At 31.5% G+C, this 26,605-nt stretch overlaps 1 protein-coding gene and 1 long non-coding RNA gene across 5 annotated transcripts; one reads left to right on the top strand and one right to left on the bottom strand.

Annotated features, from left to right (window-relative positions):
• LOC134721358 (intraflagellar transport protein 57 homolog) lies at positions 1 to 26,597 on the bottom strand. 2 transcript variants are annotated; one of them, XM_063584301.1, is made up of 11 exons: positions 26,366 to 26,597; positions 24,885 to 25,049; positions 24,117 to 24,225; positions 22,909 to 22,962; positions 20,814 to 20,932; positions 15,194 to 15,287; positions 14,033 to 14,110; positions 9,058 to 9,183; positions 5,067 to 5,333; positions 4,164 to 4,230; positions 1 to 233 (listed from the first exon to the last, which is right to left on the bottom strand). In XM_063584301.1, the coding sequence occupies exons 2-11, from the start codon at positions 25,043 to 25,045 to the stop codon at positions 55 to 57; spliced, it is 1,254 nt and encodes a 417-aa protein (XP_063440371.1). In that variant the 5' UTR covers positions 25,046 to 25,049; positions 26,366 to 26,597; the 3' UTR covers positions 1 to 54. The 2 variants fall into 2 exon arrangements, with proteins under 2 accessions (XP_063440371.1, XP_063440372.1); XM_063584302.1 differs by having other exon boundaries at positions 24,885 to 25,064; positions 26,366 to 26,575.
• Positions 17,994 to 20,346, top strand: LOC134723432 (uncharacterized). 3 transcript variants are annotated; one of them, XR_010108062.1, is made up of 3 exons: positions 17,994 to 18,469; positions 19,217 to 19,285; positions 20,049 to 20,346. It is a non-coding gene; the product is annotated as an uncharacterized LOC134723432 (long non-coding RNA). The 3 variants fall into 3 exon arrangements; XR_010108063.1 differs by lacking the exon at positions 17,994 to 18,469 and adding an exon at positions 18,490 to 18,701; XR_010108061.1 differs by lacking the exon at positions 17,994 to 18,469 and having other exon boundaries at positions 19,098 to 19,285.
• Positions 26,598 to 26,605: the final 8 nt, after the last annotated feature.

Genomic DNA, 26,605 nt, shown 5'->3' with positions numbered 1-26,605 from the left:
TACTGATCTATATATTTAATAAATAAAATCTAATAAGAAAACAGATGTGTCCCATCAGTAAGCACTGTAGTCAAAATTATCTGTCTGATTTCTGTGGACTTCCTTGTTCTGAGATGTTTTATCATTAAGTTTAGCTTGCAGTAAAATATGTTCCACAACACCACATCTTATCTCCATCTGCATGTTTTCTTTCTTCAACTGCTGAATAGCTTGCTTAATCTTTACAAGAGGTGCTAAAATGAAAAAAAGTTGTATATATTATACACAAATACAAATAGAATATCATGTATTATGAAACACTAACACTGATGGACAACTGAACAGGACACACGAACCAAAAATACCCAGCTACTTTGAAAAACCAGATGCTCTGCAGGGCGCAGCTTTATACGACCCCAGAGGTCGGACCCTGAACAGTTGGGGCAAGTATGGACACAACATTCAAGCTTGATGCAGCTCTGAATTTGGATTGTGATTAAAAAGTTGACATAGCATAGGTTTCTGACACAGAATGAATGTTGTCTAATGAACTTAAAAAAAATTAATTTACCTATTATGGTCCAATATCCAAAATCTAAATACATGGCCATGGATTGATTTAGCATACCAAAGAACATTAAATTTTTGTTGAAACAAACAAAGTTAAATTTTGGACCCCAATTTGGACCAACTTGAAAACTGGGCCCATAATCAAAAATCTAAATACATGTTTATATTCAGCATATCAATGAACCCCAAGAATTCTATTTTTGTTAAAATCAAACTGAGTTTTATTTTGGACCCTTTGGACCATAATGTAGACCAAGTTGAAAACGGGACCCAAAATTCAAAATCTTATTACACGGTTAGGTTTCGGCATATCAAAGAACCTCAATAATTCAATTTTTATGAAATCAAATAAAGTTTAATTTTGGACCCTTAGGACCTCATGTGGACCAATTTAAAAAAGGGGACCAAATTCCAACCAGATGCTCCGCAGGGCGTAGCTTGATACGACCGCAGAGGTTGAACTCTGAACGGTTGGGGCAAGTATGGACACAACATTCAAGCTGGATTCAGCTCTAAATTTGGATTGTGATTAAATAGTTGACACAGCATAGGTTTTTGACACAGAATGAATGTATTCTAATGAACTTAAAATTTTAGTTTTCTCTTAGAGCAATTCACTATGCTGTTGATTATTAATCCTCTCAAAAAAATGTTTGAAGAAATTTTCTTTTTATTTATGAAATATCAAATGAGAAAAATTGAACCCAATTTTTTTAATCACATCCCCCTTTCCCTTATTCCAAAACTAATCTCAATTAAAATTTCCAATGGAGTTTGCAACAATAACTACTCATTTAAATACATCATAATATATTAAGATGTAAAAAAACCTGCTTGTTATCACTGAATGGTAAAGATTATTTTAATTTATCAGTTGGTAGTAAAAAGTGAATATACATTGTATATTGTATATAACAAAGATTTAAGTTGATTCTGGACAAAGAAAGATAACTCCAATTAAAAAATATTCTTGCTATTGCACAATATTGTGAAATTAGATATTTCTTGTTGATTCTGGACAAAGAAAGATAACTCCAATTAAAAAAAAATCTTGCTATTGCACAATATTGTGAAATTAGATATTTTTTGTTGATTCTGGACAAAGAAAGATAACTCCAATTAAAAAAAAAATCTTGCTATTGCACAATATTGTGAAATAAGATATTTCTTGCAAACTATTCTGGACAAAGAAAGATAACTCTAATTAAAAAAAAATTTGCTATTTCACAATATTGTGCAATTAAATATTTCTTGCCATTGCGCAATACTGTGCAATTGAAAAGACTTGCTATTGCACAATACTTAATATAATAATTTTAGATCCTGATTTGGACCAACTTGAAAACTGGGCCCATAATCAAAAATCTAAGAACATGTTTGGATTCAGCATATCAAAGAACCCCAAGATTTCAATTTTTGTTAAAATCAAACTAAGCTTCATTTTGGACCCTTTGGACTTTAATGTAGACCAATTTGAAAACAGGACCAAAAATGAAGAATCTACATACACAGTTAGATTTGGCATATCAAAGAACCCCATATATTCAATTTTTGATGAAATCAAACAAAGTTTAATTTTGGACCCCGATTTGGACCAACTTGAAAACGGGGCCAATAATCAAGAATCTAAGTACATTTTTAGATTCAGCATATCAAAGAACCCAACCGATTCATTTTTTGTCAAAATCAAACTAAGTTTAATTTTGGACCCTTTGGACCTAAATGTAAACCAATTTGAAAACGGGACCAAAAGTTAAGAATTTAAATAGACAGTTAGATTCAGCATATCAAAGAACCCCAATTATTCAATTTTGATGAAATCAAACAAAGTTTAATTTTGGACCCTTTGGGCCCCTTATTTCTTATTTGGTAACTGTTGGGACCAAATCTCCCAAAATCAATACCAACCTTCCTTTTATGGTCATAAACCTTGTATTAAAATTTCATAGATTTCTATTTACTTATACTAACGTTATGGTGCAAAAACCAAGAAAAATGCTTATTTGGGCCCTTTTTTGGCCCCTAATTCCTAAACTGTTGAAACCAAAACTCCCAAAATCAATCCCAACCTTTCTTTTGTAGTCATAAACCTTGTGTCAAAATTTCATAGATTTCTATTAGCTTAAACTAAAGTTATAGTGCGAAAACCAAGAAAATGCTTATTTGGGCCCATTTTGGCCCCTAATTCCTAAAATGTTGGGACCAAAACTCCCAAAATCAATACCAACCTTCCTTTTGTGGTCATAAACCTTGTGTTAAAATTTCATAGATTTCTATTCACTTTTACTAAAGTTAGAGTGCGAAAACTAAAAGTATTCGGACGACGACGACGCCAGTATGATAGCAATATACGACGAAAATTTTTTCAAAATTTGCGGTCGTATAAAAACTCAATACATGGTTATATTCAGCATATTTAAGAACCCCAAAAATTTAAGTCTAAGAATATTTCTTGCCCATTTGAAATTGGTCAAGAAATAAGCAATTTATAAAAAGTATTGTTTTTGGACCCATTTTGGACCCTTATTCCTAAACAGTTTGGGCCATAACACCCAAAATTACTCCCAACCTTTCTTATTTTAAATGGAACCTTGTAGTACAATTTCAGAAAGATCCATACACTTACACACAAATTATTGTTTCGAAACTAGAAAAATACTTATTTTGACACCCTTGTTCCTAAACTGTTGGACCAAAACCACAAAAATCCATCCCAACCTTCTTTTAATGGTTATAAACCTTATTTTAAATTTTATTGATATTCTAAAGTTATTATCTGGAAACCATCCGTCTTCGGATGACGCTGACGACACGGCCGCCGCCGACGTGATACCAATATACGACAAAAAAAATTGTAATTTTTGCAATCGTATAAAAACCAGACTTGCACCTTCAGCTTATATTTGCTCTGTGGTTATTCCTCATTTCCATTCTCAATATCATTATATTTATCATAAAACCTGATTGGTACATCTGTGGTTTAAAACAAGTATTATCAGTACATAAACCTGTCCCTTTGCCTAGTAGATTGTATGTTGTAAAAGCAAAACATACAGTAACTAATTAAATTGGAAAAGGAAATCATTGGCTGCATGCAGTCACACTCCCTTCTTATGTAAACATTATTTGCTTTAGAAACCCTAATTTGGCTTATATTTAAAACAGTTCACTTGAAAAAAGAACATGTTGATCACCTAGGATATATATACATCACATGTATTTGACCTTCTTCTAATAGTATCTGAGAAATGGACCTGATTGTGTAACTTTAACCTTGATCATGACTGATCCATGATTTGAGGTCAACCCTATCTGAGGGATATGTAAACAATACAAGGACCATATATAATAAAAAAAAAAGTTATCATATAATTCACAATAAGTGAGAATTTCACAACAACAAAATATAGATTTTTTTCCAAAAAGTTGCCGAACCATGAAAATGAGGTTAGATACAAATGTATATGATAGACAGATGCGTAGTATTTGACAAATATAAATCCTTTGGTTTTGCATTCTACTCCTTTGGTCATAGGGAAGACAAAATAGGGAATATATATACTATTACTCATATTTAAAATAAAGATGTACATCATAACTGTATTAATACTTACCTCCATCTGTCATGCTACTACCTCTGTCTTCCATCTCCATTTTTATTCTTTCCAACTCTTCTGTCACCTATAACAAATGCAATTTTTATTTAGGACTGTTTATTTTTTATTCGTTTATAATGTTTCTTCTATCTACTTAAGTTTCTTTAAAATATGTAAAAAACATCTTTCAATGCCAATAATCTCTCTTAACGGTCAAATTACAATTTCAACCATAATGACTTATATACAATTATTTGTAGATCTTATTTTTCTGAAAATATTTTGCTCTATACTGTTGCTCTCTATTTATCATTGTTTGTTTAAAAAAAAAAGTAAATATCATGTTAATGGAAAGATGAATTCAAATTACAGTTCAGATATCATTTTTTCATTTATTATTGACTTCATATATTGTCATGATTGTCAAAAACGATGCATTGAAAATGTACTTTTTGACAACAAAAAAGAAGGTGAATAATTTTTTTTTTACTGTATATAAAATACAATTACCCTAAATTGTTAAAAAGCAATGGTGAATAAACAGAAAATAAATTCTATTGCAGTTTGCTCAGGGATGAATATTTGCTCAATATTTCAAGACTGTTTATTGTTTCCTAATTATTTTTTTTTGATTAATTAAAGATGATTTAAGTTTTTCAACAAAACATTTTAGATAAAATCATTTCCAGAGATATCTATTCTGCCTGAAATTTTTGTATTCAAATGAGTTTTCTTGCAAACAGTTTTCAAATAAATGATTCTTTATGCTTGGAAGAAAACATAATAGAAGTGCTAAACTTCTTTCTTCTGGTTCCTAACCCTTATATTTAGAGCTAGTGTATGAATTATATTTCTTCAGAGATAATAGATGTGAATATTACACACAACTTTATCTTTTAAAGGTGGCTCAAGTGAACTTACCTCTCCCAGTAACCTTGACCTTTCAGTGACTCCTCCGCTAGCTTGTCTATATCTTTCTTTACTTTCTGATAGCTGCTCTTGGGCTCCCCTAAAATCCCCCAGCAAGTGTTCCAGCTGGTTATTGATATATTTTTCACGACTACTGATCTTTTCTAAAGTTCTAGTTATTTCATTTTGCAATTTATCTAAGTGGGTTTTAGTTTCTGTCAGTGATGATTCAATTCCATCTTTATGCTGGTGCATTTGTTCCACATGAACCCGCCAGTCCTGTAAAAATACTTGGATCCTTATTTATGTATGGAAATTCAACTTAATATTATTTTTTTTTGGGTCACATCAATTATAAATTCAAGCTATAATATAGTTCTTCATAACTAAATAAAAAACTGCACCATGAGCACATAAATACACCTGTTACTTTTTAAACTAATTAATTCAATTACTTCTCAATGTCATTTCAGAACTTTATTAACAAGAATGTGTCCCAAGTACACAGATGCCCCATCCACATTATCATTTTCTATGTTCAGTGGACAGTGAAAATGGGGTAAAATCTCTAATTTGGCATTAGAATTAGAAAGATCATATCTTGAGGAACATGTGTACTAAGTTTCAAGTTGATTGGATTTCAACTTCATCAAAAACTACCTTGACAAAAAACTTTAACGTGAAGCTGGACAGACGGGCGAACGGTACGACAAGCAGACGAACAAACAAACAGAAGGATGCAAAGACCAGAAAACATAATGCCCATAAATGGGACATAAAAATTAAAGGGAGGCTATCTTAATAGACATAAGAACCTGTCATAAGTCAGGAACCTGATATTCAGTGATGTTGCTTGTTGATGTGAGTCATAAGTATTTTCTTTTTTTTTAATAACTATTAGACCCTTTGTTTTCCTGTTTGAATGGTTTTACACTACTACCAGTAGTCATGTTTGGGGCCCTGTTCAGTGTGAGCCAAGGCTCAAGTTGAATAGTGTACTTTGACCTATAGTGGTTTAAACCAGTCACCAAAGTTTCATGAAAATTGCTCAAAGCAGTTTTGAATCATTGTCAAACAAGAATGTGTCCCCAGTACATGGATGCCCCATCGGCACTACTGTGAAAGTACTTTAATTCGTGGGTATCAATTTTCTTGGTTTGAGCAATATTTACATGTTCATGGGTTTTTAAATTCGTGGATTTTAGTTTTTAAACAAGAGTGCACACACTGAAATGTCTCGCCTTCTTTACTAATCCTTGAAACTATCTTGATAGACCTAAATATAAAGCTTTATTACAACTGTCACATAAACCCAACATTAACCAAGAAAAGGAAACATTGATAAATCAACCATGAAAATGAGGTCAAGGTCAGATGAACCATGCTAAGCAAACATGTACAGCTAACAATTCTTCAATACAACAAATATAGTTGACTTATTGCTTATAAATAAAGAAAAAGAGACCAAAACACACAAACACTTAAAACTTAGCAATGGACTGTAAAGATGAGGTCAGAGTCAAAAAAACCCAGCATAACCGACATAAAGATCATAAAATATGTCCATACACCAAATAAAGTTGACCTAATGCATAAAGTATTAGAAAAATAGACCAAAACTAAAAAACTTAACTTTGACCACTGAACCATAAAAAATGAACTCAAGGTCAGATGACACATGTCAGCTAGACATGTACACCTTACAATCATTCCATACACCGTTTATAGAAGACCTATTGCATATAGTATAAGAAAAACAGACCAAAACACAAAAACTTAACTATAACCACTGAACCATGAAAATGAGGTCAAGGTCAGATGACACATGTCAGCTAGACATGTACACCTTACAATCATTCCATACACCAATTATAATAGACCTATTGCATATAGTATAAGAAAAACAGACCAAAACACAAAAACTGAACTATAACCACTGAACCATGAAAATGAGGTCAAGGTCAGATGACACCTGCCAGTTGGACAAGTACATCTTACAGTCCTTCCATACACCGAATATACTAGACCTATTGCTTATAGTATCTGAGATATGGACTTGACCAGAAAAACCTTAACCTTGTTCACTGATCCATGAAATGAGGTCGAGGTCACGGAAAAACTGTCTGACAGACATGAGGGCCTTGCAATGTACGCACATACCAAATATAGTTATCCAATTACTTATAGTAAGAGAGAATTTAACATTACAATATATCTTAACTTTTTTTTCAAGTAGTCACTGAACCATGAAAATGAGGTCAAGGACATTGGACATGTGACTGACGGAAAGTTCATAACATGAGGCATCTATAAAAAAAGTATGAAGCATCCAGGTCTTTTACCTTCTAAAATATAAAGCTTTTAAGAAGTGAGCTAACACCGCCGCCGCCGTAGCCGCCGCCGCCGGATCACTATCCCTATGTCGACCTTTCTGCAACAAAAGTTGCAGGCTTGACAAAAATGAAATATAAAAGCCTTTAGAAACGAAGGTTACAAATAGTCTGGATTGAAGAAAATTGCAAAGTAAACATTGACCTGAGTAAATCGTAGTTACAACACTAATTATCTCAAGCTGAGACTACCAAGATAAAGTGATCAACAGATTAAGGACCATCAAAGCTGTTAATTAGGCCATAAATATGTCACCTAAAGAAATCAGTATCATAAACGTATCTTAAATTGTCAAATAATTCTTCTCAAAATCAAGCCCAGCATGACATTATTATTTTATATGTACGAGAACTATGAAGATATAAAATGAACACTTTATCATAAATGTACTAGCATATCAATACCGGAAATCTGACTTTCTTTGAAAAAAAATATTTTTATGAGAATTAAAGGTCAAAAGTTGTACAAATTAGCATGTTTAGGTTAATAAAGATTAAATGGGTATACTCCTGCATGCAGTTGTAGTGCTGTGACTGCTATTAAAGTATTCTCAGATTAGAGGTTATTCAATATATTCTCTAGATCATATCAGTAATCAAACCTTCATGGGGATCTTTCCATGTCTTGATTTGGACAATGGTTGTTTTATTTCGTTGGACACTTAAATTCGTGGATTAAGTCAACCACGAAAACCACGAAAATTGGTACCCCACGTATAAAAGTACTTTCACAGTATCATTTTCTATGTTCAGTGGACCGTAAAAATGGGGAAAAATCTCTAATTTGGCATTAAAATTAGAAAGATCATATTATAGGGAACATGTTAATTAAGTTTCTAGTTGATTGGACTTCAACTTCATCAAAAACTACAACCAAATTTTTAAACCTCAAGCAGGACAGACGAAGAACGACTGGACTGATGAACGGACAAATAAATGAATGGAGGGACCCACAGACCAGAAAACATAATGCCCATAAATGGGACATAAAAACTGGAAAATAACCTTTGTTTAGTTAAGGTGGTACCTACAGGGGGATAACTCTGTAAATTCAGCTGAACGTTTTAATTATGTTGTGTTGTGAAGAGAATATTAAGCTTCTCAATGATCAAAATTAGTGTTTGTCAAACTGCTATATAACCAGTGTAATTTTTCTGATAAAATGGTTGGTTCATTTTTTTTGAATTTTTTATATTTTTGTCAAAAGTTCAAAGTAAATACTTTGTTAAAATTTTATGAAAATTAAAAGAGCCAAATTGATTTTAGTGAAAGTGTTAGGTACCACCTTAATAAAACCTCATAACTCGGAAAGGTGAAAGTTTATAAAAATCATGTCAATAGATATAAACAATTCACCATAGTTTCATGCAAATTGGTTGAAGCTTTTTTTGAGTTATTTTCCAACATGTTGATGACTGACAGAATGACAGATTGACAATCCTATACCATAACACGTACTGTAAATAGTTGTATAAAAAATCGAAACTCAAAGAAGTCACTAGATGCTGTCCATTGATGAATACCAAATATCTCCTTTTATTTTTATATAAAACATATTATCACTTAGCCCTAGCAATCTTTAATAGTCTTGAAATGATCAAACTTGACTTTACCTTGTTGTCTGTTCTTATAGTGACTTTCAGTTGAGGTAACACTCTCTCTACTTCCAATTTCCAGTCTGCTGCATCAGTGGTTGATTCAAGAATTTCTTCAGGTTTTGAACCTTCAATGTCTTGTTGCTAAAAAAAGATATATAAAACCCACTGTTGACACAGTAATAGTGCTAGACACAGTACTTGGGAAATTCATTTGCCTTATAAATGAGCAATTTTCCACACCTTAATCTGACTGTTAATCTGTAAGGTTTATGCAAAATCTATTTGAATGAGTTCTCCAAAAAGGAAGTAATAAATAAATTGCCATCTTAATTGGAGGAAACCTTAAATTTCTATGTTCCTTATGAACACATTTTTTTTTTTGCATTTTGCAACTTTAATCTTGCAAAATTGTAAGAGTAAATAATTACATTACATGTAGATGTATGTTTTATTGTTATACGTTATTTTGATTGGCTAATAGCAATCTTGGGTCATGTTATTCTACCAAAAATTGTACTTGATGTGAGTTGTGGGGTAATAAGCATTGTGTACAAATTTTATAACATTTGGAAGAGGCAAATTTTAGTTAAAGAATGAAAAAACAAAATCAGCATTTTTTCCATATGTAAAGGAGTATAACTTGAGAACAGTAAAAGTGATGCCACCAAAATTCAAATTTGATTTGTGTTTTTTGGTAATAAGCATTGTACATAAGATTCATAAAATCTTAACTTTGATAACTAAAAAAACCAAAATGCTTTACTGGGCGCAGCCTGAATCAACCACAGAGGTCGAACATTGAACAGTTGGGGCAAATGTGGACACAATATTCAAGCTTGGTACTGTCTGAATTTGGTTTGTGACCAAATTTTTGACATAGTATAGGTTTCTGACACAAAATAAATGTGGTCAAAGATCTTACAATATTATTGCACAATACTGTGCAACTGAAGATTTCCAAATTTATAAATTATTAAAAAAAGAATATGAATCCCTAAAAAGGATTGGAAAAAAAATCCCCCCCCTCTTAACTTTTTGAAACACCTTTTGGAGCAATAATCCCAAAACTCAATCCCAGCCTTCCCTATGTTTAATGGAACCTTGTGGTACAATGTCAGAGAGATCCATCCATAGACTTACACACAAGTTATTTACTTGAAACTAGAAAAATGCTCGTTTTTGGCCCTTTATTCCTAAACTGTTGCCCCATAACCCCTAAAATGAATTCCAACCTTCTACTTGAGGTATTAAACATTGTGGTACAATTTCAGAGCGATTGAAATAATACACAAGTTATTATCCTGAAAGAAGAAAAATGCTAATGAGATCCATTAACTTAAACCAAAGTTATTGTCTGGAAACCAATGTATCTTTGGAAGACGACACAGACGACAACATCATATCATTATACGATCCCCAAATTTTTTTTGTGGTTGTAAAACAATTCAGCAATTTTTCCATTTGTAAAGAGGCATAACTCTAGAAAGATAATAAACAGCTGCACCATGAGCGCATGATACGCCCGACATCTTGTGTGGAAATTTTATGCAATAATCATAAATAGTTTCTGAGAAAGTTTTAAGCAATAACCATGTATTGTTTTTCAGACACGGCGGGACATGTGAAACCCCCAACCCTGTTTTTTTTTTTTACAAAAAACTAAATATCACTTAAATAAAATTTTGAATCAAAACCAAAAAGTATACAGATTTTTAGATTAATATAAAAAAGAAGTGTGTAAAGTTTTAAGCAATAATCATAAATTATTTTTGAGATATGGCGTGACATGTAAAAAAAAACTCCCCTGTTTAACAAAATACTCAATAACTCCAAAATAAAGTTTTAAATCATCACCAAAAATTATACAGATCTTTAGATTTATATAACAAAGAAGTGTGTAAAGTTTTAAGCAATAATCATAAATTATTTTTGAGATACTGCGCGACATGTAAAACCAGATGCTCCGCAGGGCGTAGCTTTATACGACCGCAGAGGTTGAACCCTGAAAGGTTGGGGCAAGTATGGACACAACATTCAAGCTGGATTCCGCTCTAAATTTGGATTGTGATTAAATAGTTGACACAGCATAGGTTTCTGACACAGAATGAATGTATTCAAATGAACTTAAAATTTTTGTTTTCTCTTAGAGCAATTCACTATGCTGTTGAATATTAATCCTCTCAAAAAAATGTTTGAAGAAATTTTCTTTTTATTTATGAAATTTCAAATGAGAAAAATTGAACCCAATTTTTTAATCACATCCCCCTTTCCCTTATTCCAAAACTAATTTCAATTAAAATATTCTAATGGAGTTTACTACTCATTTAAATACATCATAAAATATTAAGATGTAAAAAAACTGCTTGTTATCACTGAATGGTAAAGATTATTTAAATTTATCAGTTGGTAGTAAAAAGTGAATATACATTGTATATTGTATATAACAAAGATTTAAGTTGATTCTGGACAAAGAAAGATAACTCCAATTAAAAAAAATTCTTGCAGATATTTCTTGCTTACTATACTGGACAAAGAAAGATAACTCTTAATTAAAAAAAAAATTGCTATTTCACAATATTGTGAAATTAGATATTTCTTGCCATTGCACAATACTGTGCAATTGAAAAGACTTGCTATTGCACAATACTTAATATAATAATTTTAGATCCTGATTTGGACCAACTTGAAAACTGGGCCCATAATCAAAAATCTAAGTACATGTTTAGATTCAGCATATCAAAGAGGCCCAAGAATTTAATTTTTGTTAAAATCAAACTTAGTTTAATTTTGGACCCTTTGCACTTTAATTTAGACCAATTTTAAAACTGGACCAAAAATTAAGAATCTACATACACAGTTAGATTTGGCATATCAAAGAACCCCAATTATTCAATTTTTGATGAAATCAAACAATGTTTAATTTTGGACCCCGATTTGGGCCAACTTGAAAACTGGGCCAATAATCAAAAATCTAAGTACATTTTTAGATTCAGCATATCAAAGAACCCCAAGGTTTCAATTTTTGTTAAAATCAAACTAAGTTTAATTTTGGACCCTTTGGACCTTAATGTAGACCAATTTGAAAACGGGACCAAAAATTAAGAATCTACATACACAGTTAGATTCAGCATATTAAAGAACCCCAATTATTCAAATTTTGATGAAATCAAACAAAGTTTAATTTTGGACCCTTTGGGCCCCTTTTTCCTTAACTGTTGGGACCAAAACTCCCAAAATCAATACCAACCTTCCTTTTATAGTCATAAACCTTGTGTTAAAATTTCATAGATTTCTATTTACTTATACTAATGCTATGGTGCGAAAACCAAGAAAAATGCTTATTTGGGTCCCTTTTTGGCCCCTAATTCCTAAACTGTTGGGACCAAAACTCCCAAAATCATTACCAACCTTCCTTTTGTGGTCATAAACATTGTGTTTAAATTTCATAGATTTTTATTAACTTAAACTAAAGTTATAGTGCGAAAACCAAGAAAATGCTTATTTGGGCCCTTTTTGGCCCCTAATTCCTAAAATGTTGGGACCAAAACTCCCAAAATCAATACCAGCCTTCCTTTTATGGTCATAAACCTTGTGTTAAAATTTCATAGATTTCTATTCACTTTTACTAAAGTTAGAGTGCGAAAACTAAAAGTATTCGGACAACGACGACGACGACGACGACGACGACGACGCCAACGTGATAGCAATATACGACGAAAATTTTTTCAAAATTTGCGGTCGTATAAAAACCCTCCCCTGTTTAACAAAATACTCAATAACTCCAAAATAAAGTTTTAAATCATCACCAAAAAGTATACAGATCTTTAGATTTATATAGCAAAGAAGTGTGTAAAGTTTTAAGCATTAATCATAAATTGTTTTTGAGATACGGCACAACATGTAAACCCCCCCCCCTTTTTTTACAAAATACTCAAAAACTAAAATTTTGAATCATCACCAAAAAGTATACAGATCTTTAGATTAATATAACAAAGACATGTATAAAGTTTTAAGCAATAATCATAAATCGTTTTTGAGATATGGTGCGACATGTAAAAAAACCTCCCCCTTTTTTACAAAATACTCAATAACTCAAAAATTCAATTTTGAATCATCACCAAAAAGTATACAGATATTAAGATTAATATAAATAAGAAGTATTTAAAGTTTTAAGCCATAATCAAGAATCGTTTTTGAGATACGGTGCGACATGTGTAAAAAAAACCACCCTGGTTTAAGTTACAAAGTGCCGTAACTCAAAAAGTTTTAATATTATTTTCACAAAAAAGTATACAGATCTTTTGACCATCATAAGAAACAACTATGTAAAGTTTCATGAAATTTGGATAAGTTGTTCTCAAGTTACGGTGCAACATGTTTATGCAGGACAGACGGACACCGGACATTTGTATACCATAATACATCCCGTCAAAATTTTGACGGGCGTATAAAAATGATGCCATTAAAATTCAACTTTTTTTTTTTCAATGTAATAATAGTCATGAATAAGTTTTAAAATATTTGGTTGAGGCAATCTTAAGTTAGAGAATGGAAACCCTTTTTGAGACGTACAGATGTACAGACAAGGGTAAAACTTAATGCCCCCTCCACTATGGTGTGGGAATAAAAAGATTGGCCCATATATCATGGGAATATAAATATTATATATAGTTTTGTAAAGTATACAACAACAAACTGGACAAAATATAAGAGAAATAAATGTGGAAGATAACATTTAGAGAAATGTTTTGGAACACTTATGGATTATGAAATACCTTCCTTTGTGCCATCAATCATTTTATATGAATATTGATTAGAAGAAGTCATCTATATCTAGCATTATTGAGAAAAAACTCTCTTCATACGGATTGATGACACTAATATTAACACAACCATGCTAAAATGTGATCAAAGAAATTTATGGTTGTACAAATTCAAGCATGGAAAACATAATTTCAAATTATGGAATATAAATTAGTTCCCTCCTCACCTTTTGTGATCGTTTTTTCAGTCCTTCCAAGTCTAATATTTGTTCCTCTTCTTCAAATTCCTCATCATCATTATATGTCTGAAATGATTTGCAATAAGAAATTTTGGAGAGCAATAACTGTTACAGTAGTTTTATCAATAGGGTAGATACATGTATCTTCTTGGATTTTATGATATTTATCAAATCAAAACATGGAAATATATATTATTATTGTACAATAAGATCGCCAAATTGACAAACAGATTGAAATACAGACTAACTATATGTAGAAATGTCACATGCGATTGTAATCAAAATGGAACTGACCTTGTTTTCAGTAGTTATAATTCTGTGTTTTAAAATCTTAATGGATATTCACATAACTGGAAAATAAACTGCTTTCAGCACATGCTATTCAAGGGATATAACTCATGCAAGTACTGATAAAATATTTAAAACTTAAACAGTGTTTAATCGTCCCAATTTTCAAATGAACTGGTCAAGACTATTTCATACCCAAAGAGTTGATCAGTCTAGTTTGGCAATTTTTATGTTTTCAATATGAACAGCATTGAAGTCCACAGGAAGCAATCCAGGAAAAATTACCAAAATTTAAGCAGAATCTAGATTTCTTTTCTTACAATTTGAGATTCAAATAATTCTTATGGTAAATATAAGGTCATAGTGCAAGTAAGACTTTTCCTGATATATTTTTCTAACAATATCTGGAAACAGGGTTTCATAGCCTGTATATATTTTTAGCTTGTTTTGTTGATTAACGAATAACTGACTTGCACTCATTTACAGTATCAATTTTAACTTCTATGGAATTTTTTAATTTCTCCTGACTACATCCTTAACACTATCTTGTATAATTTTAAAATTAAAACTAAAAAATACACCTATTTTCTTCATAATCAAAGGGTAAAGCTGAGGAAAAACAACACCAAATAAATCACCCAGGACTTTTGTTTGATAGTCCTCACAATTTTCTTCTAAATTAGTCCAAATTTTAAAGAAAATGAGTGTTTGTCAAAAGAGACAGGACTGGCAATCAATGCTCTCTTCGATTCTGACAGCAAAGCATATAACAGAGTGAAGGAAAATTACCCTGCATATTTCAAGTAGGAAATTTTATAATGGAAAACAAATAGTTAGTAAAAACAAATAAGAATAATCTACCTGCATCATTGTTTTTTCTATTTCTCCTAATGTTAACTCTGCGTCATCCTCAACTATATTTTCTTCGTCCATTTCTTCTTCTGGATATTCTGGTCTATATTATGTCATAAACAATTTATTGATCAGTCAATTAATGCTTATTTTAAAAAAATTAAAAAACAGGCTTCCAATCTCACTTAATTATCTCTACAAAGTTGCTGACAGTCTCTAAGAAGACTGAATTTCTTTTCTAACGTCAATGCATAACTCTCAGCCAGACTAACACAACAATTAAAATGATGTCCCATCTACTAAGATTAATACAGGAAAATTTTAGCTAGCCTAACAGACAGAAAGACCATTGTTTATGGTTTAATATATGGTGGCTCAGTGGTGTGAGAGTGGAGACTTTATCAATTATTTTCATCAGTCATGGCCTCCAACTCAATCAAAATGGCAAACAAAAGAAGTAAACATAAACATGATCTTTTGTCTACTAATTAAGCCAGTTCAAATTTAATGTTGCAAAAATGTATTTGGGATGGTGTGTGCTGTAAGAATTGATCTTAGTACGTACTGATTTGTAATTATATGTTTTTGTTTTTCAATTTTGCTGTATTCAGTTTCTCTTAATGTATGACTATTCTTTTATTGTAATGGGATTTGTAAGGTATAAACATGTTGTTATGATATTATAATTATTATGTTTATTTATGTTGGCCTAATTTGTGTTGCATGGCCTGATAGTTGTTTACCAAATAATCCTATAACTGTGCAGTTTAGAAATCACTGGAACAGTCACAGATACTTATGGAATGATTGGAACTTTCAATTTGACGATTCTAGAATGATCCTTATAAAAGATGCGTAATTTGAACTTCTACATTTTTCCAGAAACTTCCGTTATACTTCTCTAGAACTTTCCATTTATAGAATGTTCTAGAGATTTCTGTGACAACTATATATATACAGACACTATAAACGTTAAACTCTCGGAATTAGAATTAAACTTAGACTTAGACATCGATAGACATTAGTATTCACAGCATTTGGATTGACACTTTTATTCTACAAACAACATCATACTGGATTGTGACCTTAGTAGTGAACATAATATTCAGATTGGATTCCGAAAGATTTCCGGATACAGATAAAGATAAAAGATTGGACTCATATTTGACAGTTAAGTTGACAGTAATATTTGTGTAAAACTTCTTGTAAAGTTTTGTATAATAAATATTGTTAAATTTTAGTATTGATTTGTGTCTTTTGTTGGCTACAATTTAAAGGCGATTTCTGGCCGTAACAGATGTCATGGCAATGGTATTTTGTTGCCATGTAACATTTCTTTCTCTGTATTTTTTTTTTTATAATTTTCAATAATGAAGTGATTATATTACATTGTTCTTGCATTTTATTATCCTTTGTTCAATTTTAAACTATGGTGGCAATGTTGCATTGGTGCGGATTCAGGAGGTTCAGGTTAATAAAAATAAATGGGTACACCAGAAATGTTTACTAAGAAATTCCTGCTACAAAAATGATACCAATTGCATATTTTGATGTGTTCTTTGATAGTTATCTCAAGCGATACTTTTAACAGAAACCATCTTTTTCAGCATTTCGTTTCAATAAAACTAGAGGCTCTAAAGAGCCCGTGTCGCTCACCTTGGTATATGTGAATGTTAAACAATGGAAGCAGATGGATTCATGACAAAATTGTGTTTTGGTAATGGTGATGTGTTTGTGAATCTTACTTTACTAAACAGTCTTGCTGCTTACAATAATCTCTATCTATAATGAACTTAGCCCAGTAGTATCAGTGGAAATTTTAATAAAAATTTACAAATTTTATGAAAATTATTAAAAATTGACTACAAAGGACAATTTCTCCTTAGGGGGTCAAATGACCATTTCGGTCATGTGACTTATTTGTAAATCTTACTCTGCTGAACATTTTTGCTGTTTACAGTTTATCTTTATCTGTAATAATATTCAAGATAATAACCAAAAATAGCAAAAATTCCTTAAAATTACTGATTCACAGGCAGCAACCCAACAACGGGTTGTCAGATTCATCTGAAAATTACAGGGCAGATATATATTGATCTGATAAACAATTCAATCCCATGTCAGATTTGCTCTAAATGCTTTAGTGTTTGAGTAATAAGCCAAAAACTGCATTTTACCCCTATGTTCTATTTTTAGCCGTGGTGACCATCTTGGTTGGTTGACCGGGTCACGCCACACATTTTTTTAACTAGATACCCCAAAGAAGATTGTTGCCAAGTTTGGATTAATTTGGCCCAGTAGTTTCAGAGGAGAAGATTTTTGTAAAAGATAACTAAGATTTACGAAAAATGGTTAAAAATTGACCATAAAGGGCAATAACTCCTAAATGGGTCAGCTGACCATTTCGGTCATGTTGACTTATTTGTAAATCTTACTTTGATCAACATTAATGCTGTTTACAGTTTATCTCTATCTATAATAATATTCAAGATAATAACCAAAAGCAGCAAAATTTCCTTAAAATTACCAATTCAGGGGCAGCAACCCAACAACGGGTTGTCCGATTTATCTGAAAATTTCAGGGCAGATAGATCTTGACCTGGTAAACAATAACACTCCTTGTCAGATTTGCTCTAAATGCTTTGGTTTTTGAGTTATAATCCAAAAACTGTATTTTACCCCTATGTCCTATTTTTAGCCGTGGCGGCCATCTTGGTTGGTTGACCGGGTCACGCCACACATTTTTTAAACTAGATGGGACAATACCCCTAATGCGCCTTGAAATGAGGAACACAAAAGTCGCGTGTAAACAAAAAATCTCTGTGTAGTGATATTTGACACATTTCTATGATAAACAAATAACTGAGCTGAACCATTAGTGTTAATTTAGAAAATAAGGGAACACAGAATAAATGTGTAAAAACCATGGAGCTATGAAATGTGTTCAAAGTATTAAAATTTCAAAGAACTTATTGTGTTAAAATTGGGATTTTTTACCATGAGGAGCGACATCGCAAAAGGATACTCGGGGTTTGCTAAATTACGGAAAAATGAATCACACTTCGTACCCCGAAAATTTAACCACATATGTAAAAATGTCTCAGCTTCGAAACAAGCCATCATACATATACAAGTTTACGATATGGGCTGAGCAACAGAAGAAAACGTTACCATTACGGCCTATGGAATAACAATTGCGCATATTGCCCCATCTTGTGAGGAAGGATCCAGAGATGTCTTAAGCTAATTTCACCTTGTACACCACAGAAAATTGTTAAAATGATGGTTAGTAGTTTTTTATTTATACCTAGTTATCATAAATGATTTCAGATAAATATTATTGATAAAGAACAGCAAAAATTCAATAAAATTTTCACTTTTAAATGCATTACTGGCACGGGGCTGAACACTTTTTTTAGGCACAGTCATAACTTTGTTTACCCCCGAGAGATCCGAAATGAATTGTTTATTCAATTGAAAAAGGCAAGAAAAAACTTACATGTAATATAAATAAATTGTAAGTAAACATGACACAGTATAGTCTTTGTTATGCAATTATCACTCTGGTCTACAGGAATAGCTTATAATCAAGGGAGATAACACACTTCACACGAGTAAAGTGAGATACATCATACATGTGCTTTTATCCAATGATTTGACCCTGGTCAGTAGATATCATATGCAAATAAACAGAAAAAAACATGTACATGTATTAAGAAAATCATGAATTACTATTGTTAATGCACACGAGCAAAACACAAGATATTGTCATTTCTCAGTGAAAAAGGGGGAGGGTCAAACCTTCTTGAACACAATATTGCTATTCAACTACATGTATTAAGCTAGTTAGCTACTACTCATTGCTTCTAATATAAACAGTTTAAAATGAAGGTGGCTAAGCCACAAGGGAGAAGCATTTTTCTTTCTTTGTGATAAAATTTTCAAGAACTAGATTTTCTCTCTCAATAATACTTATGTATTTAAATTAAATGATAACACAGTTTGAGTTATTTTTTTTTGGTCTTATTTCAGTTCCAGACATATCATTACTTTTAAATATGAGATGACAAACTAAAGGTTTTAAAAAGTCCTGAATAACTGGTAAGCATTTTGATTTATTAGGTAAGCTCTAAATTATTTATTTATGGTATTTGTGCAAATGAAATTACAGTCGGTATGTTAAAAATATGCTTATATGAAAACTGTTGCTATGGTCTTGCTATTAAATGAAAAGGCTTGGTTACTGGTCTTTTCGACTCAACATTTCGAGTTAAATCTTGCGTCAACTGATTCTCATGTAACACTGCAAACTCTATTTAGCACTATTTTGATATGTCATTATTTAATGACGCCATAATACGTGTGATGTCACAATGTTTCCTTTAATACCTCATGTGGATTTCTCACTGATAAAGGGTTTTCACTGAAATACATGTAAAAAGCCTTTTTTTCTCAAATAGAATTATGTGAATGGTCAAGTTTTGAAAATTTGCACTTCATTGCACTCTAATTACATGATAAGAATGACTTTCCCAGTAGTTTTGAGGGGTTTCCACAGTATTATATACCAGATGTCCACTAGTAAGAATAGTTATTTTGCTGGGTTTTTTTTTATGAAATCTACATTTTTGCATAATTTCTCTGTCAAAATGCACTTTAAGACACAAGAAAATGTTATAGAATGCTTTAATAGGGTCTGTGTATTGTTATTTAAGGTTATCATCAAAAGTTTTGTCCTTGTTTTGACTAGTAAAGGTATACTGGAAGAAATTAATTATACATGCACGTTGTATTAAAAATAAATGAATATAGCGATAAAAGTGTCATTGCCATATAGTGCTGAAATGACTTTATTTTTTTTCAGAAATGGACAAAAATACACAGATTTATTCAGAATGTCATACCGATGAAGATCACCTAAAAATATTTGGAAAAATCAGAACTATGGATTTCAATATGGGACAATACCCCTAATGCGCCTTGAAATGAGGAACACAAAAGTCACGTGTAAACAAAAAATCTCTGTGTAGTGATATTTGACACATTTCTATGATAAACAAATAACTGAGCTGAACCATTAGTGTTAATTTAGAAAATAAGGGAACACAGAATAAATGTGTAAAAACCATGGAGCTATGAAATGTGTTCAAAGTATTAAAATTTCAAAGAACTTATTGTGTTAAAATTGGGATTTTTTACCATGAGGAGCGACATCGCAAAAGGATACTCGGGGTTTGCTAAATTACGGAAAAATGAATCACACTTCGTACCCCGAAAATTTAACCACATATGTAAAAATGTCTCAGCTTCGAAACAAGCCATCATACATATACAAGTTTACGATATGGGCTGAGCAACAGAAGAAAACGTTACCATTACGGCCTATGGAATAACAATTGCGCATATTGCCCCAGATACCCCAATGATGATTGCGGCCAAGTTTGGTTTAATTTGGCCCAGTAGTTTCAGAGGAGAAGATTTTTGTAAAAGCTAACAACGACGCCGGACGCCAAGTGATGGGAAAAGCTCACTTGACCCTGTGGGCCAGGTGAGCTAAAAATAACTTTGACACTCTTGATTTATGGAAATGGTTGAAACTTAGATGCAAGCTTATATTCATAAAACTTACCTTGACCAACTGAAATGTGTGTTCTTTAGAGCTTCATCTGCAAGTCTGTCTAACACATAAATGCAATGCTCTCCACAACCCTGCTTTAGTTTAGATGGTGGGAAGTCTATAGAATGTTGCTGTAGGATATAACATAAATACTATCAAATTTTTCTATGTAATGAGTGGTAGGAATAGGTCACTATTTCATGCTCCATGATATATGGAAAGGGTGAAAAATTCAGAGTTATTTATATCAAAAGGGTTGATATTCACACTTGCTTGATTATATCATAAGTATCTGAAACTAATCAGATGTCAGTTTTAATTTTTGAAGCAGTTAAGCCACAGTCGTAAATGTATCAGCTATTTGTCAAACCAATTAATCTCTATTCATTCCAATGTGGTATTTCCACTGATGATAGTTATATATAGATGCAATAAATCTGACCAATTTGACATTTGCACCTACTTTCAAAACATTCAAAGGTTTGTAGAGATGTATTTAGGAAATTTCATAGTGTCAGCCTCTTTATTGCGACTTTTCATCTATTTTCCAATTAAAATATAAAACTCAGTGAAAGTGTAACTCCCTTGGGTGCTATATTGCTACATTTATCTGACAAAACATATTTTATTGTCTACTGAAAATTTAATTTCTTCATAATGAAAGATATAAAAGGGTCAAATAGAGAAAGTATTTAAGATGTGACAAATTTATTGGAAAAGCAAGGTGTGATTATACTGATTGCCTTGCTTGTAAAAAAATAAACATGGTGATGAGAGGCCCCCCCAAAAAAATCTGTCTATAGATATAGGGAGATGTGGTGTGAGTGCTAATGAGACAACTCTCCATCCAAACAACAATTCAAAAATTAAACCATTATAGGTTAAAGTACGGCCTTCAACACGGAGCCTTGGCTCACACCGAACAACAAGCTATAAAGGGCCCCAAAATAACTAGAGTAAAACCATTCAAACGGGAAAACCAACGGTCTAATACTACGTATACTGTACCAGATGATAGAAAATATCAAAATATATCTATGGGTCTGTTTTTTTGTTATTGATATATGACAAGGTATATATTTTCAATAAATAATATAAAACTTTGAAAAGGGTGGGGTATTTTATGTCTCAGCTGCTCACCCCTACCAATAAAGAATGAAGTGAAGATAAGAAATTTATTTTTTTACCCTTGAGATGATGCAACCAATTAGAAAAACAGGTCAAAGTCCAAAATCTATTAAAATATCAGTACAATATTAGATCCAGCATATTGAAATCAATCAAAGTTTGATTTTCCATCCTTATTTGGACACATTTGAAACCACGGCCCAACATCAAAATTCCATATACAATGTAATGTGTTTTAATTTAATTAGTCTCTGGTGCATGATTTTTTCATTATTAATTATTTTTGGCTTTGAATTAGCTTCAGTAACTGTGATTACAATTAAAATCATACTTTCTTGTTAATTTGACCTGTTCACACAATTTGTGATGCATTTCTATAAATCAATGTTTACTTAATTTTTTGTGTTATATCTTGTCTCACTATTTCTAATAATACACCTTTGACGAGTATTTAGTTTGAAACTTAGGAGTACGGATGTAAACATATTTTTACAAAATCAATGAATTTCTGGTTCAGAGTTCTAGTACATTAGTGAAAATTTGTCTGATACTAAATACACATCAACCATCAACAACCCTCCTATTTATGAGTGTTCTGTCAAATGGTCTCAAAGTAGATGCATTCACAAAGTGGTTAGGATGGATAGAAACTTGACTGAAAGTTACTATTACCTTATTACCCATGACAAAACAACTCACCACAATAAACAAGAGCATCTATATAGGATATGGCAACCTTCACATCAAATTTGAGATGTTATTTTTCAAGGAACACAAATTCATAAATCAATGATGTATATCTTCCCAATAATAAAAATGTCAATGTACCATGATGTACAGTTATCTCATGTTGATTCTGACAAACAAATGGGTAAATTAAGTCAATACAGATGAACAATAGTTTGTATTTAGAAACAAATTTCTATGCTAAAAAAATCAAATAATAAAGGAATATTTGTATAAACCAGTGATTACTTACATATTTCCTGACTTCATCTAAAATACTTGATATTGTAGCATTTGGATCATCATACTATAAAAGATATAAGCACAGAATTATGTTATGTATGCTGCTTAACTTAAAATTAAAAACAAAAACAAATTGATGGTATACTGTTATTTTTCATTTTAGGCTGACTTGCAAGATATGCAGATGTTTATACACATACCTTTTTTTGGTTGAGGCAATTTTGCCGCAAACTAAAGTTAGAGAATGGAAACAAAAATTTCTATTTGTAAAGTATATAAGTCTAGAACGGTTAAAGTGACACCACCAAAATTCAAACTTGATCTGTATTTTGTGGAAATAAAAATTGTGTATAAGTTTCATCTAGACATTTGGTCTAGAGTGAAAGAACGGAAACCAACTTCCGACTTCGGCAGGGACATAAATATTGTATAAGGACATAAGCTTCTTGTTGTGCAATAATTTCTGTACTGTACTTATTTGTAGATTAACCTAGTATGACCTAGCTGACATCCTTCGGATAATTTTTACAGTCTAGTTTCCATCAAACTATAATAGTTGTTAGGGGCAAAAACCAAGAGGCTCTGAAAAGCCTAAATTCCTCACCATTCAAAAACTTATCTTGTACATTGTATTGCCAATATTTTTTTTATGTTTCTTAAAGTTTCTACTTAGTTTATTGTGTTTTAAAGACAAATGGCAATATTTCAACATCTCATATAAATAACCTTGTGGGAATTTACAAAGATGTCATATATATTTGTTTATCTTGTATTGCTGATAGTTTTGCTATTTACAGTTTCCACTTATCAATTTAGCAGGAGAAAACTTGAAAATTAGTAAATCAATAAAACATGGTGGAAATAGGTCATCATTATTGAAGGGTCAAAACTCCCATAAATCATCCATTTGGTTTGTAGCAAGTTGATATTTTTGAAGCTCTTGTATTGCTGGACAATTTTTGCATTATAAAGTTTCTACTTTTTTAAAACTTTAAAATTAGTCAAAAAAACATTACTAAGGGATCTGGAACTCTGCCTATAAGAAGTCATCTAATGACCCTAAGGTTCAGCTAATTCAAGTTTTGTTTGATGAAAATAGACTTTACATGTGAAAAGAGCTTTATTAATTATTTTTTGTTCAGATTCACAACATATGTTGGATGACTTTGATCATATACATGTACTTCTATTTTTAAATCTTTCATTCAGGAATTATACCTCTTGAGGCTGCTCAAAATTTTTACCAGCTTTTCTAAGCAGCCATGCACTCAGTGATGTAAACATGAAGAACTGTTCACCAGGGTTGGTAGGAATAGCAAAATAGTGCCTACAAACAAATAAATAATACAACATACAATCTACAAAGCCACATACAAATAATAAATTGAGAAACAATCTAAAAGCTTCTGTTTCCTTGGAATGCTTCATATGAATAAAGAATCTATAGGATACATTGTATCATCTGAAAGCCCTAGCAAGGAAGGTCTATTTCATGATGTGTTTTTGTACTGGCACACAAACTTCAACAGGTCATGTTTTCAAAAATATTTGATAATATACCTATGGTGTGGAGAAATTAATTTTCATAGAATGTCTCCAAGGAGCCTGAATCACTCACCTAGGGAATAACAAGACTAATTACATTGTATCCGTGACTATTTCAGTATTTGAATATAAACTAATTTTTCAGTTTTAAATTTACATGTCACCATGGTTACTGCATAAATAAACAAATAAAGGTACAAATGTAATACATGTAACTATGAGGAGTTGATTAATAATTTTGACCATGTTTGAAATATGTAGATATTAAATTTGTCTTGCTGATAAATTTTGTTGTTGTTATTTCTCTTTGTTTTAAAATTTTCAAAACTGATAAATATTTGGTGACCTAATACATGTAATAGCGGATCTCATTCTGCAATTCAATCATGTTACATATATTTTCAAACATAAACTCAATTTAGCTTATTATGAATATTTTACCTTGATATTGGTTTAAGGTTTCTTTCTCTACAAAAATTTTGTTCATAATCCAATAGTCTTAATTTATCAAGAAGATCTTCCATTATAACAAAAGGCATATAAACTAAGCCTGGTCCTCCATCTTCCACATCTTCTCCACGTCTCTTTTCCTCTGCTGACATTTAGCTATAAATAAACAAACTGCAATATATATATATAATTATTATTTACAACATCATATATAATTACGTATAAATAAACTACTGAACTTTATTTGGGGTTTGATTAATTAAGCTATATTTATGCTAATTAAAGCAATAACTTTACATGTATGAAGTTTTAAATTACATTACATGTACTAAGCATTTATTATCCTGCATGTATAATACTTCTGACGATCTTCATCTCAAAGAAAAAAATAAAATTTGATTAATATGGGGACAAAGTCCCCAATTACAGTAGAAAAATCAATAAAAATAAAAATAAAAAATTTCGGAAAAATTTCCCGAAATTTTTCATTCTACTAATAGACTCCAAATCGTTAACTTCTTTTTCAGATCTACTTCCTTTTCCGGTCTTGTTTGCATGAGACTTTAAATAAAATGTATATTTATCATCATATCAATTAATATAGGAATGAATTCAACACCTAATTATTTTTAATAATTTTTTGATATGAAAAAAAACGTTACTTGATACATTGTAACACTTAACAGCGTTTCTTTGTTTAAATTGAGTATAACATCATAACTTAAATAATATCACAACTAAATCCCTAACATCAGAACAAATATCGGAAACATAACGGTATTTCCACTGCTATAATCAACATGTTTGAATTAAAAAAAATAATGATACAGACTTCGTCCCCATTCACAGGTAATGCCTGCCTCATATTAGCCATTTATGATGTTGAAAGAATGATGAATTATTAAACTTAGACATATTGTTTTGAAGAACACCCCAGTTTTGTAAAATGGTTTACATATCAAACAAGATGGTGGCTACTGAAAATTCACCAAACAAATACCTCAATTTCAAAGATGAATATTTAAAAAACAATCAGAGAAATCTTTTGAAAAACAGCATTTTTCAATGACAAAATGTATAAAATTTCATAAAAACTATTTTTTGTTTAACTCAAACATATAGTTTTTCCTAAATTGAAAATGATTTGCTAAAAATTCATGTGACATCAGCTACGGTCGAGTTCAGTCTGATAATTTGTATAGACATCGTTATACGTGACCAGTTCCGATAGTATAGAAAGTCCCTGTAGAGTTCAGAGGCGGATTTAGAGGAGGCCTGAGCCCCCCCCCCCCCCTTTCTGGGAAAAAAATTGGTTGCTTAGTTATATAGGGAATCACTGACGCTTGACTGGAGCGGGCCCCCACTTATGAAAATTTCTGGATCCGCCACTGGAGTTGATCAATTTATCAACACTTGATATTTTAAACAAAATAAAAAAGATGTTTATGTTATAATAATTTCAGGTGACAAACCTGATATACAAATAATAATTTTTATGACTTTCACTGTCAGTGTCAAATTCTGTATCACTTGATCAAGAAACCGCACTGTATCTGGACTGGTATAAAGTCGTCTTTCGTGATCAGTTTCCTTTTCTTCAATAACCGCTCAAAAGTTCTTCATCAATTTTTTTTTCTGTCGAGTGTTGTTGTTACCAAAACTATTTATTCTACGTACAACGAAAGCTTTGAATCACATGTTATTAAAATTCT

Source organism: Mytilus trossulus, chromosome 6, assembly GCF_036588685.1.
Source record: "Mytilus trossulus isolate FHL-02 chromosome 6, PNRI_Mtr1.1.1.hap1, whole genome shotgun sequence".
NCBI lineage: Eukaryota > Metazoa > Mollusca > Bivalvia > Mytilida > Mytilidae > Mytilus > Mytilus trossulus.
The sequence above is the reverse complement of the archived record's forward strand: the minus strand, read 5'-3'. Positions and strand labels throughout refer to the sequence as shown.

Bases quoted from the DNA above. Each gene is read 5' to 3' on its own strand.
- LOC134721358 (XM_063584301.1), bottom strand. From the start codon at position 25,045: ATGTCAGCAGAGGAAAAGAGACGTGGAGAAGATGTGGAAGATGGAGGA. The intron at 9,184-14,032 runs GTGAGGAGGGAA...ATCTTTTTTTAG, and splicing joins TGAAAAAACGATCACAAAAG to CAACAAGACATTGAAGGTTC. The intron at 234-4,163 runs GTAAGTATTAAT...TTTTCATTTTAG, and splicing joins TAGTAGCATGACAGATGGAG to CACCTCTTGTAAAGATTAAG.